At 38.0% G+C, this 18263-nt stretch overlaps 1 protein-coding gene across 4 annotated transcripts in view; it reads left to right on the forward strand.

Moving 5' to 3' along the window:
- ARHGAP29 (Rho GTPase activating protein 29) overlaps nucleotides 1-17499 on the forward strand; it is an 82444-nt gene extending 64945 nt beyond the window's left edge. For all 4 annotated transcript variants that reach the window (XM_061411143.1, XM_061411145.1, XM_061411144.1 and 1 more), the window contains 8 exons: nucleotides 1557-1655; nucleotides 4264-4403; nucleotides 4684-4872; nucleotides 5134-5271; nucleotides 11035-11267; nucleotides 12462-12792; nucleotides 12923-13031; nucleotides 15369-17499. In XM_061411143.1, coding sequence (XP_061267127.1) covers nucleotides 1557-1655; nucleotides 4264-4403; nucleotides 4684-4872; nucleotides 5134-5271; nucleotides 11035-11267; nucleotides 12462-12792; nucleotides 12923-13031; nucleotides 15369-16258 — 2129 coding nt within the window. In that variant the 3' untranslated portion in view covers nucleotides 16259-17499. The remainder of the gene's footprint in view (nucleotides 1-1556; nucleotides 1656-4263; nucleotides 4404-4683; nucleotides 4873-5133; nucleotides 5272-11034; nucleotides 11268-12461; nucleotides 12793-12922; nucleotides 13032-15368) is intronic.
- The last annotated feature ends 764 nt before the right edge of the window (nucleotides 17500-18263 follow it).

The following is an 18263-nucleotide window of genomic DNA, read 5'->3' on the forward strand; positions in this document are numbered from 1 at the left end:
TTCAGAAATTTTATTCCTGTAAATATATCTTTGACTTTAAAGTTAGAAATGACTTCCATGCAGCACTGAGGTTTACAGGCAGGTTGTTGCCAACTAGCTTGAGGCCTACTTTAAAGTTATTGCTGTTCAGGAACACTTTGGAGATGTGAGCCTATTTAACTGAATATTTATAATTAGCTTTATAAAAACAGGTTCTAGCAATTCCCATAAATTTAGACTCAGTCTAGAGCAAAATTATTCCTAAATTATTTGGAATCCTGTAAGACTTCATGTGATAAAGATGAAAACTTAGAACCTGGTCACATGATAAATGGGTAAAGACCCAAGGATGCATAGCCTTGTGACAGCCATCCTCAGACACTGGTAGTGGAAAGGGATGAGAGTCAGAGTGCTTTGTAAGAAGACATGTGACCGGGGCTGGGATTTATAAGTGGTAGGTTTCTGCTCAGTAATGAAAGGAAGTCATTTTACAATTGCTGCTGCTGCTTAGTTACTAAGTCATGTCGGAGTCTTTGCCATCCCATGAATTGTGTGTTTCCCACCAGGTTCCTCTGTCCATGGGATTTATCAGGCAAGAATACTGAAGTGGGTTGCCATTCCCTACTTCAGGGTATCTTCCCGATCCAGGCATCAAAACTCTATCTCCTGCTTGGCAGGGGGATTCTTTACCACTGAGCCACCTTGGAAGCCCTTGTTTTACAGTTATAATAGTTTTTAAATGAACATACGGCTTCATGATCTCTTAGTCATTTGGGGACACATTCAAAACAAAAACTAGATGACCACCTTTTAAGCATAGTTTGAAGAGGGGAAGGAATCTTTTGAGAGAGAGGAAGTGGTTTAAATAATTAGTGAAGTACTTTCTAACTCTGAACTGAAGACTCTCTTAAAGCCTTGAGTTAAATGTAAACTTCCACTTAGAGACAGCCCTGTTTGTAGGATCAGCACAGAGCAAATAAACCTCATTACCTGGTTGGGCTGCTTCCACACATGCTTTGAGACAACTGACAGAGTCCTTGGCTGACAACTTATGTCATGAACTCTTAGCTCCTGGCCAGGATCGTTGCTCCTGGTTCCCAGGCTCCTGTCTTACTAGCAACATAAATGTGATGGTACTGTTATATTGCTGTGTTTGTAGATTTTTGTATATTTTATTATAGAAAGCTTTAGGGTACACTTATTTCTTTATCACTTAATTCAACAAGCAAGTAATGACAGCTTTACTGTTCTGCCAGCTATTCCATCAGATATTAGATATAAGGCTTGAGTAGAAAATACTCTTTATTCTTGTAGAGTTTATAATCTCTAACACTATCAGAAGTTGACAGTTGAGGTCTCATTGGAATGTGTGATCCTCAGTTTATTTTAGATTTATTTGGAAAAGTCAGATTTGGCTCATTCTCTTTTGTTTCCAGTAGTAAGTATTAGGATCCTGTGTATCCACAGTCTGAATGGAAGCAATGTTGATATTGTAACTAATAAAATAGCATGACTTGTGTTATTCAAAAAATGCTGTCATTACCCATTTCTTAAACTCTCAATGAATTTTCTTTTAGGAGACTTTCATCGAAAACTTCCACGAACTCCATCCAGTGGCACCATGTCTTCTGCAGACGATCTGGATGAAAGAGAGCCACCCTCCCCTTCAGAAGCTGGTATTACTCTCACCTGAATCACATTTCCACTAAACTAGCTGAATCAGTAACACTGCATGATATTAGGAAGAAATAGTATGGTTTAAAGAATTACTTTACTGTGTATTAAACAAAAGGCATTATATTGACTAGATATATCCCAACCAATTATTTATAAGTATGGGTTCATAGTGTATTAATCAAATGTTACAAATAAAAATATAAGAATAAGGAAAACTACTAGAGCTAAAATGTATTGTTGTGATGCTCAAATAGGCTAGATATTTTTTTAAATATATATTTATTTATTTTTGGCTGCATTGGGTCTTAGTTGTGGTACGTGGGCTTGGTAGTTGCCCCACAGCATGTGGGATCTTAGTTCTCCCAACCAAGGGTCAAACCTGCGTCCCCTGCATTGGAACACAGATTCTTAATCATTGGACCACCAGAGAAGTCCAATAGGCTAGATATTTTTATCTTTCAGAAACTTTATAGTGACTTAATTGTTCAGAGTGTACAGAAGAAATTCTGAGAATTCCTATATGAGAAAATCCTCTTCAAAAGAAAGTGTAAGAAGCTAGGCAGGAAAAGTAAATAAAATACATGTACTTCTTGAGGGCAGGGAAGACTATGGATACTGAAGGACGTAAAAGATCAGTCAGTTACATTAATGGCTTCACTTGAGACCTCCAGATACTTGTTTTGGCATCATTTTCTAAAGCAATATAGAATATCTGACCTCTGGTAGGATATTTATCGGATCAGATCAGTCACTCAGTCATGTCCGACTCTTTGCGACCCCATGAATCGCAGCACGCCAGGCCTCCCTGTCCAGCACCAACTCCCGGAGTTCACTCAGACTCACATCCATCGAGTCAGTGATGCCATCCAGCCATCTCATCCTCTGTTGTCCCCTTCTCCTCCTGCCCCCAGTCCCTCCCAGCATCAGAGTCTTTTCCAGTGAGTCAACTCTTCTCATGAGGTGGCCAAAGTACTGGAGTTTCAGCTTTAGCATCATTCCTTCCAAAGAAATCCCAGGGCTGATCTCCTTCAGAATGGACTGGTTGGATCTCCTTGCAGTCCAAGGGACTCTCAAGAGTCTTCTCCAACACCACAGTTCAAAAGCATCAATTCTTCAGCGCTCACCCTTCTTCACAGTCCAACTCTCACATCCATACATGACCACAGGAAAAACCATAGCCTTGACTAGACGAACCTTTGTTGGCAAAGTAATGTTTCTGCTTTTGAATATGCTATCTAGATTGGTCATAACTTTCCTTCCAAGGAGTAAGCGTCTTTTAATTTCATGGCTGCAGTCACCATCTGCAGTGATTTTGGAGCCCAGAAAAATAAAGTGTGACACTGTTTCCACTGTTTCCCCATCTATTTCCCATGAAGTGATGGGACCGGATGCCATGACCTTCGTTTTCTGAATGTTGAGCTTTAAGCCAACTTTTTCACTCTCCTCTTTCACTTTCATCAAGAGGCTTTTTAGTTCCTCTTCACTTTCTGCCATAAGGGTGGTGTCATCTGCATATCTGAGGTTATTGATATTTCTCCCAGCAATCTTGATTCCAGTTTGTGTTTCTTACAGTCCAGCGTTTCTCATGATGTACTCTGCATATAAGTTAAATAAACTGGGTGACAATATACAGCCTTGACGAACTCCTTTTCCTATTTGGAACCAGTCTATTGTTCCATGTCCAGTTCTAACTGTTGCTTCCTGACCTGCATACAGATTTCTCAAGAGGCAGATCAGGTGGTCTGGTATTCCCATCTCTTTCAGAATTTTCCACAGTTTATTGTGATCCACACAGTCAAAGGCTTTGGCATAGTCAATAAAGCAGAAATAGATGTTTTTCTGGAACTCTCTTGCTTTTTCCATGATCCAGCGGATGTTGGCAATTTGATCTCTGGTTCCTCTGCCTTTTCTAAAACCAGCTTGAACATCAGGAAGTTCATGGTTCACATACTGCTGAAGCCTGGCTTGGAGAATTTTGAGCATTACTTTACTAGCGTGTGAGATGAGTGCAGTTGTGCGGTAGTTTGAACATTCTTTGGCATTGCCTTTCTTTGGGATTAGAATGAAAACTGACCTTTTCCAGTCCTGTGGCCACTGCTGAGTTTTCCAAATTTGCTGGCATATTGAGTGCAGCACTTTCACAGCATCATCTTTCAGGATTTGGAATAGCTCAACTGGAATTCCATCACCTGTAATTTTGTAATAAATCAAGAATAGCGTTATCTTTAATGCAAATAATCCTGACACACTAAACTCGTAGAGCTAGTTTTCTTCCAAACTTTATAAGGTCCTTCTCCAAGAATGTAATGGCTCCTGTGAAATGAAGATCATGTTAAACTGTAAATTTTATAATTCTGGAAACCTTGTGCCATGATATTTTAGAAGTATGTTATTGGTTTGATGATGATTTTTACTCATAGCTTAAATGTTTGATGAATGTGTACCTGATAAGGGATCTGTACATTGGATGCTTATTTTGATGTTACAGACTAAAAGTCATAACTTTTTGTAATCTTATTTAAAAATCTTTTAAAGTGTAGTATCATGTGGTATAATTTTTTCTGTCCTGCTAACCATTCTTGTATACAACCCTGCTTCTGTTGGAAGGACCCAATTCTCTCGGAACATTTAAGAAAACGTTGATGTCAAAGGCAGCTCTCACTCACAAATTTCGCAAACTGAGATCCCCCACCAAGTGCAGGGATTGTGAAGGCATTGTGGTATTCCATGGTGTTGAATGTGAAGAGGTAAGATCTTTCTGGAATTATATTAGCCCTTTTATCCTTTTTGCTTTATACTTTTTTGTTATTAATTTTGCAATTAAGATCTTTTGCAAATGTATTTTAAAAAAATTGAACCACAGTGTTCCTTCTATAATTTTATATTTTATTTTGCTATCAAATGTATTTCAAACCCAAGTAATACCTTTTAAACTCATTTTTGTTATTTATCACTCTACCTGTAGTTTGTCCTTTTGTGAACAGATTTAAGGTGAGTTCACCATTTTAAACTGTCATTTTCTTGTAGTGTCTCCTTGTTTGTCACCGAAAGTGTTTGGAAAATTTAGTCATCATTTGTGGTCATCAGAAACTTATGGGGAAAATCCACTTATTTGGAGCAGAGTTCACACAAGTTGCAAAAAAGGAACCAGATGGCATCCCTTTTGTACTCAAAATGTGTGCCTCAGAGATCGAAAATAGAGCCTTGAATCTACAGGTACATTATAATTTTTAAAGTTAATACTTTTAAAGCATAAATGTGATTTGTTCTAATCATAAGGATACACTAAAGGAGAACAATGCTCTCAGTTTTTACTAAGTAACTGAATTTATTCAGATTTATTTGAAAAATATTACCTCATTTGGTCCTAGTTTTTTCCCTAAAATATTAGTAAGAATCAAAGTATATTTAGCTATATGCATTTAACCATTTGTACTGAAGCAGAATTTTTTGCAAAATTTTTTCTCTTTTCTCAAGGGAATTTATCGTGTATGTGGGAACAAAATCAAAACTGAAAAACTGTGTCAAGCCTTGGAAAATGGAATGCACTTGGTAGACATTTCAGAATTTAGCTCACATGATATCTGTGATGTCTTAAAATTATACCTTCGACAGGTAAAGTTTTTACCATTGAAACTTACCATTAAATAGAGCAAAAATATAATTTGCAATTTGCTGATAATGTTTGCTGCGAACATTTTTCATTGATATAAACCATATCAATATTTTTCCAATTATTAAAGTACAGATCAAAGAGTGTATAAAATGTATGTACAATTTAAAGACCCATAATAATAAAAATCTTCATTTTCCATCACTTAGGTCCTTATAATAGAACATTCTTATACTTTGTTGAAGGCCCCTATATGCCACTCCACAGTTGCAGCCCACAGCTCTACCCAGTGGTGTTTCATAACAGTGTTAATACCTCCCTGTCTTTTCTTAACTGTTTTAGTACCTGTTGTGTATTCCTAAATATTGTTCATATATTTAAGAATAGTGGTTTAGCCACTAAGTTGTGTCCAACTCTTGCAACCCCATGGACTGTAGCCCTCCAGGCTGCTCTGCCCGTGGAATTTCCCAAGCAAGAATACTGGAGTGGGTTGCCATTTCCTTCTCCAAGGGGCATCTTCCCAATCCAGGGATCAAACCCAGGTCTCCTGCATTGAAGGCAGATTCTTTACCAACTGAGCCACGAGGGAAGCCTCACAATATACATACAACAGAATGTATCAAGTTCTTGAAAACTGAGTAGAAAGCATAAATCTAGCTGTTTAAGGAAAGTTTACTATTCACACTGTTATATGAAGGATTCAGTAGTGGTTTGGCTTTAGTTTCATTGGTATTTTAGAATAGCTGTTGGGGGAGGTTAGTGATCAAGGTGTGAATGCATTCAGGGAAGATGAAGTTCACTATGGTTGGGGCATCAGTCAGGGCTCTCCTATAAGCTTAGTACTGCAAGTTCAGCAGGAATGTGGTCAGCAGTGAAGTGCTTTATATTTTCTTTTTCTGTACTCACTCTTGTACTCGCATGTTTTAGGAGTAGGTCTGAAGAAAATGCTGCTGTGGGTGGATTAAGTGGCCATAATGTCTCAGGCAGCAGCTCATGGAAGGGTTGCGGGAACAATCAGCACTTTGTCATGATAAGCCAAGTTCAAAAGATCTGGGCCAGGGCCAGCTGCATTCTGTCCTTGGGTAAAGCTCTGTCCTTGAGTGAAAATGAAGACAATTGCAGAAAGCATAGTAATGTTGGTCCTCTACGTGTCCATCTCAGGAGCTCTGTTCTTCTGGGTCCTTTTTCATATGGGAAGAGCTGTCATCCTGGGGTCTCTCTTCTCCACTCTCTTCTGTGAGAACACCTGTCTTCTGTGTCATGTCTTCTTGTTTTTTATTCTCCTGTTTTGGTCAGGTCCATCTGGAGCAAAGTGGACTAACTAAACATTTGAAACTGTTTTATCTGTAAATGTCTTTACTTTGCTTCCTTGAATAAGAATGGAAGAGTGGGAGGTAAGGAAGGTTATAATATTCTAGGCTGGAAATTATTTTTCTTTGGAAATTTGAAGGCATTTTTTTTTTATTGTTTTCTTTGAAGCCTAAAATCCTTCTCATTCCTGACTATTGATTTATATGTAGCCTGTTGTTTTCTCTCTGAAAACTTGTAGAATCTTTTGCTATCTACTATCTTCAAATTCCACAGCCTATGCCTTGATGTGGGTGTATTTTCATCCACTCTTTCAGGCACTCCACAGTTTCTGTCATTCTGCTTACTTGTCCTTTAGTTCGTGGAACTTTAATTTCCTTGCTCTATTGCTCCCCTCTGTTTTCTCTGTGTTTTTTTCTGGAACTTACATTTGGATGCAACTTGTATTGGTTCTCTAGCTTCCTTCCCTTTTCCCTATTCTTTCGTTTTTGTTTTCTTTTAATTCTGTCTAAAAAATTCCCTCAGCTTTATCTTCCATTCTTACTGTAAACTATTTCATTTCTGAGATCATGTTTTAATTTCCAAGAATTCTAGTTTTCTGTCCCTTTTATAACATTCTTTTTATTTTATTGAATGCTGTATTTCTTCTACCTGAAATATTCATATTTTTTTTAAAGAATTTTTTCTTGTCTCAGCTTCTAGCCCTGTCCTATAGAAATATAATGTGAGCTTTGTATATAATATTTAATTTCCTAGTAGCCACATAAAAAGAAACAGTGAAGTTAAATTTTAATATTTCATTTAACAAATGGAAAGCATCTGAGCATCTAATCAGTAATTTTAAATAATTAATGAAATATTTACCTTTTCTGGGGTTTACTGGGTCTTTGAAATCTGGTGTGTATTTTTCACTTAGAGCACATGTCAGTTTGGAACAGCCACATGTCCACTGCTCAGTAGCCATATATGACTAGCAGCCACAATATTGACAGCAGAGTTGTAGGCCTTCGAGTTGGTTTTTTCCTATTTTCATTTCTGTCTTCTATAGTTTTCTCCTTAAAATGAAAGCTTTGGGAACTGAAATCTCTCTGGAAGCTTTTTTAATTGTAAACTATTTTTAAGATTTTATTGAACTATCATTGATCTACAGTGTTGTATTAATTTCTGCAAAGTGATTCCTTTTTTACATATATATATATATATATATATATATATATATATATTCTTTTAATATTTTTTTCCATTATGGTTTATCCCAGAATATTGGATATGGTTCCCTGTGCTACTGTCTGGAAACTCTTGAATACATGAAGACTTGAAGATTTTGAACTTTACTGTAGTGAGTGTAGCGTTATCTAAGAGGACTGTTTGAGAAACACCTGACATTGGTATGTCTAGGTCTCTGCTTGTGGGCTAATCTAATAGCACAGCGAAGAGTCTTTCCCTGCCTACAGGTATGATTCCATAACTCTGGGATCCTAGTTAGGTAAGAAGGGTTCAGCAGGCATACAGTCACTAAATCCTTATTTAAGATAGTTACCCACCTGTTCCTTATGCTTGGCATTACCCTTCCAGAGACCCTCTGTTTTACACTGCCCAGAGAAGAAATTTCCAGACTTCTGAGGTTGCTTAGGAGCATGGACTAGGGATAAAGATCTAGAATTCTAATGCTTTTTGGATAGCTCACACTTCCCCCAAATTAGAGGACCTAGTCTAACAATCCCTGAATCTCCTTCAGTTCAGCTCAGTCATCTCTGACTCTTTGCGACCCCAATGACTGCAGCACGCCAGGCCTCCCTGTCCATCACCAACTCCCGAAGTTTACTCAAAATCATGTCCACAGGGTCGGTGATGCCATCCAACCATCTCATTCTCTGTCATCCCCTTCTTCTCCCGTCTTCAATCTTTCCCAGCATCAGGGTCTTTTCACATGAGTCAGCTCTTCACATCAGGTGGCCAAAGTATTGGAGTGTCAACTTCAGCATCAGTCCTTCCAAGGAATAGTCAGGACTGATTTCTTTTAGGATGTACTGGTTGGATCTCCTTGCAGTCCAAGGGACTCTCAAGAGTCTTCTCCAACACCACAGTTCAAAAGCATCAATTCTTTGGCATTCAGCTTTCTTTATAGTCCAACTTTCACATCCATACATGACTACTGGAAAAACCAAAGCTTCAACTAGACGGACCTTTGTTGGCAAAGTAATGTCCCTGCTTTTTAATACACTGTCTAGGTTGGTCATAGCTTTTCTTCCAAGGAGCAAGTGTCTTTTAATTTCATGGCTGCAGTCACCATCTGCAGTGATTTTGGAGCCCAAAAAAATAGTCTGACAATGTTTCCACTGTTTTCCCAACTATTTGCAATGAAGTGATGAGATCAGATGCCATGATCTTAGTTTTCTGAATTTTAAGCCAACTTTTTCACTCTCCACTTTCACTTTCATCAAGAGGCTCTTTAGTTCTTCGCTTTCTGCCATAAGGGTGGTGTCATCTGCACATCTGAGGTTATTGATATTTCTCCCAGCAATCTTGATTCCATCTTGTGCTTCATCCAGCCCAGCGTTTCTCATGATGTACTCTGTATATAAGTTAAATAAGCAGAGTGACAATATATAGCCTTGACATATTCCTTTCCTGATTTGGAACCAGTCTGTTGTTCCATGTCCAGTTCTAACTGTTGCTTCCTGACCTGCATACAGATTTCTCAAGAGGCAGAGTCTCCTTAGGATCCGGTAAATCATGTTGATTCTCTGTTTAGAATTTTAGCTTTCTTAGGAGTGCTAAGTCAGCACATGTTTATGTCCTCTTCAGCTTGCGAAATGTTTTTTGTCTCCATCCCTGTTCTCCCAGTCCTGTGGGCTTAACTGTATGTCAGTGGGATTGTAGAAAGGAAAGAAATTAGGTACAAATGTTGAATGTACCATGTTAGCCCATGAAACTATTGATATATCTTTAACCACATTTTATATGATTCTCAACTGAGAAATGGAGACAGTATTTTCAAATAACTTAATCTCACAATGAATCATCCTTTATTTCTTCTAGTCAGTCAGGGAGAGGAAATAAATGGGGTCAAATACTACCAGCTTTTGGTCTTCCTGGGTGGCTCAGTGGTAAAGAATCCATTTGCCAGTGCAGAAGATGCCAGAGATAAGGATTCAATCCCTGAGTCAAAAAGATCCCCTAGAGAAGGAAATGGCAACCCACTGCAATATTCTTGCCTGGGAAACCCCATGGACAGAAGAGCCTGGCAGGCTACAGTCCATGGGGGTTGTAAAGAGTTGGACGTGACTTGGCAGCTAAACAGCAACAACATACCAGCTCTAGTTCTGTGCTAGGAATACTATGGGACCAAAGCTTTAGTGTGGAAAGCCATGGTCAGTTCTTACAGTATTAAGAGAATAGCCTTTATTTTACTCAGTACTATGTGGGAAATCTGAAGCTCCAAGAATGACCTTCTTCAGATCCCAAAATGGTAGAGGTAGAAATTGATCTTGATGCCCTCTTTGGGACCAGCAGGGGAAGCTGGAGAAGTAGGTGCCAACCTCACCACAGATAGTGTAAGACATCACCTAGCAAGAGAGATGTTGTATATTTTATCACCACGCAGTGCAATCCTTGAAATCAGTTATGCCAGTAGACGGATAAAGGTGGTATGCCTATGGACAGTTTGAGAGAGGAACTTCTTTTGATCTGCTTATTGGCAGTTAAAGTGGTATTTAAAAATTAGATAAAATGTTGGCAGTGTCTTCTTGTTAAGTCATATTGTCTTTTGCTAATCTTCAGTCAGGTCCAGGTAAAACACAAGGACCTTATAGCATTTTGTTCTGTCTCCCATACAAACAGAAAATAAGTTTTTTCTATTTAATTTGATATATATTGTACATTATCCTGGATTTTTTTCAATAAGATAGCTGAAGATCATGCTGACTTTGGGGCAGTCTTGAATGTAATTGGTATAGAGTATCAGTTTTAAAATCCCATAATGCAGCTTTAGGTTTAGAGTTTTACTTGATTACTAGTTAACTCATTTTTAATGTGGATATACTTATGGTGATGTCAGATTCACTTTATAGATCACACCTAGCAAACATACATACATTTCTTTTTTTCTTGTTCTAGAGTTTAATTTTTTTTCTTCTGGTTGTATTGAGATATAACTGACATACAGCACTGTATAAGTTTAAGCTGTACAGCATAACAGTTTGACTGACATACATCATGAGATGATTATCACAATAAGTTTAGTGAAATCCATCATATATAAATACAAGGTTAAAGAAATAGAAAAAAGTATTTTTCCTTGTGATGAGACATTACGTACATTTCTAACTGTGGATTGACCTTAAGTCCTGTTACCTAAAAAGGATGTGCTAAACCACTCAGTAGCTATTCAGTAAATTATTAACAGTGAAAAACATGAAAAGAATGATATTTCTAATATAATTTTATCTCTTTAGCTGCCAGAACCATTTATTTTATTTCGATTGTACAAGGAATTTATAGACCTTGCAATAGAAATCCAACATGTAAATGAAGAACAGGAGATGAAAAAGGATAACCCTGAGGACAAAAAATGGCCAAGTTCATCTATAGAAATAAGCCGAATCCTCCTAAAAAGCAAGGACCTTCTAAGACAATTGCCAGCATCAAATTTTAACAGCCTTCATTACCTCATAGTTCATCTTAAGCGGTAAGAACTTTGAATAAGACAGGCGTTAATGGGTGGATAATGGGTCAGTTTTTTTGGTTTTGCTTTTATGGTTTATTTTTTTAATTGTGGTAAAATACACATAACAAAAATTTACCCTTTTAGCCATTTTTAAGTGTACAGCTCAGTAGTAAGTACATTTCACATTCTTGTGGTATTGTTTTTTGACTGAATATTTCATTTCTAATATGTATGAGGGAAAGGGAGACACTTAATATATGTTCTTGGAGCCAACATCTTTCTGTCAGATGCCTGTTCTGTGCCAGGCTCTGGCTGGGGAAATAAGGATGCAGATGTCAGGTTTCTTTCATGTGTCCTGCTGTGAGCTTGAGCGGCAGACCTGCACAGAAGTGCACTGCAGTGTCATTCTCATTCTGAGGGTACTTCGCTTAGCATGCAGAGGAGCATGGGGGAGGGGGTCGTGAATCAGAGACGGTAACCCTGAGCCAGACTTGAAGAACGGTTTGCTGATGTGCAAAAGGGCAGTCCAGGCAGAGACACAGGAGAACGCTTTGCTTTAGGGGACATAAAAGAAGTTCAGTTCGGCCACAGTCTAGCAAGCAGTAGCACAAAGTGAGCAAGGTGGAGTCCTGGTAAAGTCATACATGCCTGGCAGATTAATTGACTGTCTTCTTTCTGTACTCACTGAAGGATTTGGGGCCAGGAATTTAACATGGTCAAGTTTGCCTGTTAGGTCTTTCTAGCAGCTGTATCTAGAATGGCTTGGAGGGGAGGTACTTAATTACTTCAATTCAGATCTCCTTGAATAGTCAGAGAAATAAAAGGTGATGAGAACTTGAAGTAAGGCCAGAGCAGTGGGAATGGCAGTGGAGCAGCAGAGAGATCTTTAGGGTCAGCTAGGCTTGAGGACCAACTGTGGGCAGTGAGGTAGAGTTTCCACCATAGGTACCTGGGAGGATGTCATACATATTTACTAAGATAGGAGCAGCATTTAGGGGTATTTTTTTTTTTCTGCTGGTAAAACTATACTGATTCCTTCTACTTATTTATATTTAATCCTAATACCGTGAAACCCAACTTGCTGTGTGGTCAATATTTAAGCAAATAAATAGATCCTTTTCCTAGATTTCAACCCATTTTTCCTCCACCTTTCCCATCCCATAATAAACTGCCATCAAGGAAATCTAATACAGCTTTATGTGTTCTGCGTCGCAGAGTTGTAGATCATTCAGAAGAAAACAAAATGAACTCCAGAAACTTGGGTGTGATATTCGGACCAAGTCTCCTTAGGCCGAGGCCCACAACGGCTCCGATCACCATCTCCTCTCTTGCTGACTATTCAAATCAAGCACGGTTGGTAGAGTTCCTCATTACCTACTCACAGAAGATCTTCGATGGGTCCCTGCAGCCACAGGATTCAGCTGTAGGTAGTGCAGGTGGCATCGCACCTCAGGTTGACCCAGGCTATCTTCCAAAGTCTCTGTTATCACCAGAAGAAAGAGATCCAGAACGTTCTATGAAGTCATTGTTTTTCTCTTCAAAAGAAGTGAGTTTTGCTTATATGGAATTATGTTGGAACTTTGTAAAGTGTAATGTTATAAGTTGAAAATCTTTGAACTGTTTATTTTGAAGTGTGTTTTGCTTCTTCAAGTTTAAAAACTTTATTCTATCAACAGGATATCCAAACTACGGATAGTGAATGCAAAAGTTTTGAATCCACTCCATCATTTGAGGAATCAGAGCGAAAGCAAAATGCATTAGAAAAATGTGATGCATATCTCATTGGTGAGTGGCCATGTAAAATGCATGCTTACTGACTTAAAACTGTCCCAGTAAACCATGATTAAAAGCCAAGGTGAGTGAAGTTGAAAGAAGTCAGAGGGAGAAAGTTCTTTAGTAGTGCATCTTTCCCAGACATTAAGAATGCCTTTTAGTGTACCTTGTGTCTATATGAATGCCATTCTTTTCAGTAATCCTTATAAAAAGACATCTTAGAGTTCACAGGTGTGTTTTGTGCTCTTTCTGAATTTTTTTTTTTTTTTTGCCATTAATGTATGTCAAGAACGCAGAAATGTTTTGAGTAGTATGATGATTCATTAGCATCTTTTGTAACCATAGATCATTGTATTGATCTTACGACTTGTAAGGAATCACTTAGACTCCTCAAATTCAAAAATTTTAGACTCAAAAAACTCAGAAAAAATTTTTTCAAATGCCTTTTCATATCACCTGTCATTAACACATTGAGCACACATGATATTTTTTTTTATTTCCTTGTCTGTAGTCATTCACTGTATATAATTTTAGTTGTAGTGATTGGTGGCATCCATTTGTGGAAAGGCTTTCATTTATTACTGTAATTCTGTACATCACTAAAGCGAACTTGCAGGGTTTTTAAATGTAGTCATATATGTTAAATTTGATCTGTAATTAAATATTAATGATCATAGCCTGACAAGATCTGAAAAGCAAGGGAGCCTGCTCTGTGCTAGGCACTGTTCTTATTGTTTGATTCTGTTTATCCAATTTGATCTCAGAAACAGTTCTGTGTTATAATATAGATAGTATTAACCCCTTTCAACCCATAACCTAATAATCTGAGAGAGGTTAAATAGTGCCAGAGGTCATGCCCCTAATTGATTGTTCAGTATTTGAACCTATGTTCATGATAATTTCACTATTCCATTATCTAGGGCTCCCAGTTAGGAATGTCATTGTTTTTAGTGCCTGTACCACTTCATTTATATACTAGATAAATGAACACTTTTCATGATTAGATCATTTAGGCCACATACCATCAAAGATACAAGTATGATTCCTTTTGACAGGTGAAGACACTGAGGGACAGCAAGATTGCCTTGCCCAGTGCAAAAGGGGGAGAGCTGAGCTAAATCCAGATGCTGGGCTTCAGAGTCTGCACTCTTATCCATTACACTGTAGTTTTTTCCCTTAGAACTTAAGAATGCACTTTGGTGCCTGCAGTGGTTTGCAAAATGTCCTTTAGGATGTTCTATATACCTGGGGGGAGGACCTGGGAAATCAAAATGAGAGACCATTGCCCTGGAAGCCCAGGGAAGAGAGGTTCACAGTAAGGAGCTATGGAGGAAGGTCAGATGAGGTGATAATTGTTAAGTCATTCTGATGGGCTCCTGTCTACAAACCACTCCTCAGAAGAGGAGCATGAACAGAGGGCTGGAATTTACCAGAAACCGGGATGTTTTAGGGGAGATGCTGCAAAAAAAGGACAGGATTTGAAAAAGTTCAGGATTCTAGTTTGAGAAAACATGGACCATGGGTCCAGACTTGATAGAAAGAGAGAGAGAAGTACATCTGGAAGTGAACAGTAAATAGGGAGAATGACATTTTCCACTTAAAACTATTCAATTTTAATCAGGATGAATATTATAGTCCATTTATTAATTGATCATACAAGGGCCTCTAAGGCATTTAATATAATACGTTCTCACTGTGGGTTGAGTATAACTGTGAAAAGCAGATGGAGTTGGCAAAAGCCTTGGGATTCAGAGTATACTTATATTTGGTTGGCATGTAAATTGGTGTAACTTTTCTGAGGGTAACACACCAATATCAGCCTGTTGAAATCATGACAACCCTTTTAGCCAGCACTTACTTAATCATGGGCTTCCCTTGTGGCTCAGCTGGTAAAGAATTCACCTGGCAATGCAGACGACCTGGGTTCAATCCCTGGGTTGGAAAGATCCCCTGGAGAAGGGAAAGGCTCCCCACTCCAGTATTCTGGCAGTCACAAAGAGTCAGACACACAACTGAGTGACTTTCATTTCACTTCACTTACTTGTTCATACATAGCACATAAGCTATTATACATCAGCAAGGGTGTTTTTTCCCACAACCTGCAATGAATTTTGTAGCTATTTATTATATTTATTTAAATAAATATAGACTTCTAACATTTTAAAATCAAAGTGTACATTTAATATTTTATGAGTATTTTACTCCTCTGCCTAGAAAACTAAAAAATAACATGGAGAAAATACATGAAGACTCGTGTTTTGAGAGGGTGTTCATCTCTAACTCGTTTTGATACTCTTGTTAACTGTGTACCATAAAGTTTGATTTTTAAATGAATCTCTTCTTTTACAGACAACAAAGGGCGTTTGCTTGTAGACCAAGAACTTGAGTCAGCATCAAGAAAGACAGAAGATGCTTGTAAAACCTCCAAGCTGCCTACTCTGAAGTCCGATAGGGAAATAAATGGTGTTGAGAGGCATCTTCCAAGGACCAGGATTAGGCCTGTAAGTTTGCCTATAGACAGACTACTACTTCTTGCTAGCTCTCCTACTGAGAGAAATGGCAGAAATATGGGAAATGTAAATTCAGACAAGCTTTGCAAGAATCCTGTCTTTGAAGGAGTTAATAGAAAAGACTCCCCAACTGTTGTTTGTTCTAAATTTGATGGCTTTGATCAGCAGACTCTACAAAAAACTAGGGAGAAACAGTATGAACAAAATGACCACACTGCAAAGACTGGAATGATTGTGCCCAGTGCATTCCAGGAAAGAGGTGTGGCACTGAACATCAGGAGCAGCGGGGACCACCCTGTCAGCATCACCCAGCCCAGTAAGCCATACACAGAACCTGTCAGGTCAACAAGACAGGTGTCGGAGAGACGGTCCTCTGACTCCTGCCCTCCTGCTTCTGTCAGAACACCCAGGACACTGCAGCCCCAGCACTGGACAACATTTTATAAACCACCTGCTCCTGCTGCTAGTGGGAGAGGGGATGAGGAGAAACCGGTGACACCCTCCGTAGCCGTGCCCCCTGGCACAACGCATGCTCCCCAGGAGCACGTGCTGAAATCAGTTCCAGGGTCTGAAAATGCCTCGGCTGGGCCTGTGCACCCAGTTAGTAGCCCTGAAGAGAAGGCTGAAGAACGAGACCAGCCTGACGTACCCACGGCGTGTCAGAGACCAAGGCTGAAACGAATGCAGCAGTTTGAAGACCTTGAAGATGAAATCCCACAGTTTGTGTAGGATTGTCAGAGTTCAGTTTTTTCTCTTTTTGTTGTTTTGTTTTGTGGTATTGTATTTGTCTTCTGAAAGAAATTTTTGCCAGGGCCTCTCTTGTATAGGATTGCCAAATTGTGGAGTTAGCTTTTTGTCATTGTATTGTGTTATCCTGTGTCAATTTTGTTGAATGGCAGAATGTTTTGATAGGGCCCACCTGTGCCTCACTGGAATTATATGTATTTTTGAAGTTGTGAATAAATATACTCTAAAATTTTTTTAAAGTTCAGTTGATTCCCCATAAAATGGTCCATTTAAGTGCATCCCTAATATATGCTATAGCTCTCAACTAATAGGTGCAATTGAGGGAAATCAGCTTTATTTTTTTGAAGTTGAAACTGTGTGCTTATTTATAAAAGGAATGTTTCTGAGTGCAAGTGCTTGAAAGATCTTTATTTGGTATGATTATTTTTTTCACACAATTTTATAGTGTATCTTTGACCATTTATGCTTTTATGGTAAGTGTGTAACCTTTTATTTTCCAATTGGTGATTCACTTAACTTTTTCATATTTACATCATGGCCAAAAGGCTTGCAAATCTGTATTTAATTCCATTTTAATTAATTGCCAAATTTTGCATGTGGTAGCCAGTTTAACTGTACAAAGAAACTGCATTTAAACATGTTTCTAAATTGTATAGTTCAGTCATGTCTTATTTGGTTTTAGATAGTACACATTTAATAATTTTTCACTTTTTGGCTTTGTTCTGCATAAACTTTTGTTCAACAGTTCTGAACCTTTTGGTATTTTATATAATAGTCCAAAACAATGTTTTAAAATTCAGTGTATTTCCTTTTAATATTATCTGGATTTTTTTTTAAAACATTTCTTTTGTTTGAAGTGTTTTCACTTGTGAATAATTTTATGTGCTTTTTCTACCTGGATTTATAACTATTGACCATGTATGATTCAGGTGAATCATACAGAGATTTAAAGTTGATTCTAAGAGTATAGTTCAATAGGCCTCATTGTTTGGAATTTGAGAGGGAGTGTAGATGATTGGATATATTTCATTTATATTTCCCAGTTTTTTAGACTAGCTCAGTTCTGTTAGTTTCTTGGTTTTGTCATTTTGCATAAAATAGGATATAAAAGGGATAAAAAATAAAATAGCCTCTTTTTGTATGTGTGAATTATATTTGTAACAAATGCTTTTATATGACCATGTTATACTTGATAAAAATATATATATTAACCTGTTAAGTTATTTCAAGTTCTTGTGGTTTCTGTGAAATTGTTCCCACTTAGGGTGTGAGACTTTGAGGTTTATTAACCATTGGCTTAGTGGTAAACACTTGGAACTCCTATGTCCTTTGACTGCAGCATGGAGTGCATTTTATGGGAAGTTGTTTTATAGTTTTATATAACATTAAGGACCAGGGATAAAGAATTACCCACCCTTTTGTACTGGAGCCTTGTTTGTAGTCCTAATTGTTTTAAAAATGTAGAATTGTGTTGGTATGAAAACCTAAAAAAACGTAAGAGCCAATATTTGTTGAGTTCTTTCTGCGTGCTATGAACTCTGCTGAGTTCCATGTAAATTATTTCAAGTTTACAGCAGCTTATAATGGGTAGGTAAGTACTTTATTATTCCCATGTTACAGATAAGAAACTGATGTTTAAATATACTCTGGGTTCTACAGACATAAAAGTTGGAGTCAGGTCTCAAACACAGGGCAATCAGATCATGATGTAACATTGGCATTCTTAACTGCATAATTACTTAGTAATATCAGGTAGCGTTTAACAATAGAAAATGCACCTTTGAAAAATTTGAATTGTGGTAGAATATGTACAACATATTCAGAGAAGGCAATGGCACCCCACTCCAGTACTCTTGCCTGGAGAATCCCAGGGATGGGGGATCCTGATGGGCTGCCGTCTATGGGGTCGCACAGAGTTGGACACGATTGAAACAGCTTAGCAGCAGCAGTAGTAGCCTGCGTAACATAGAATTTACCATTTTACCAA

The sequence above is a fragment of the Bos javanicus genome, chromosome 3 (assembly GCF_032452875.1).
Source record: "Bos javanicus breed banteng chromosome 3, ARS-OSU_banteng_1.0, whole genome shotgun sequence".
In the NCBI taxonomy this organism is placed as follows: domain Eukaryota; kingdom Metazoa; phylum Chordata; class Mammalia; order Artiodactyla; family Bovidae; genus Bos; species Bos javanicus.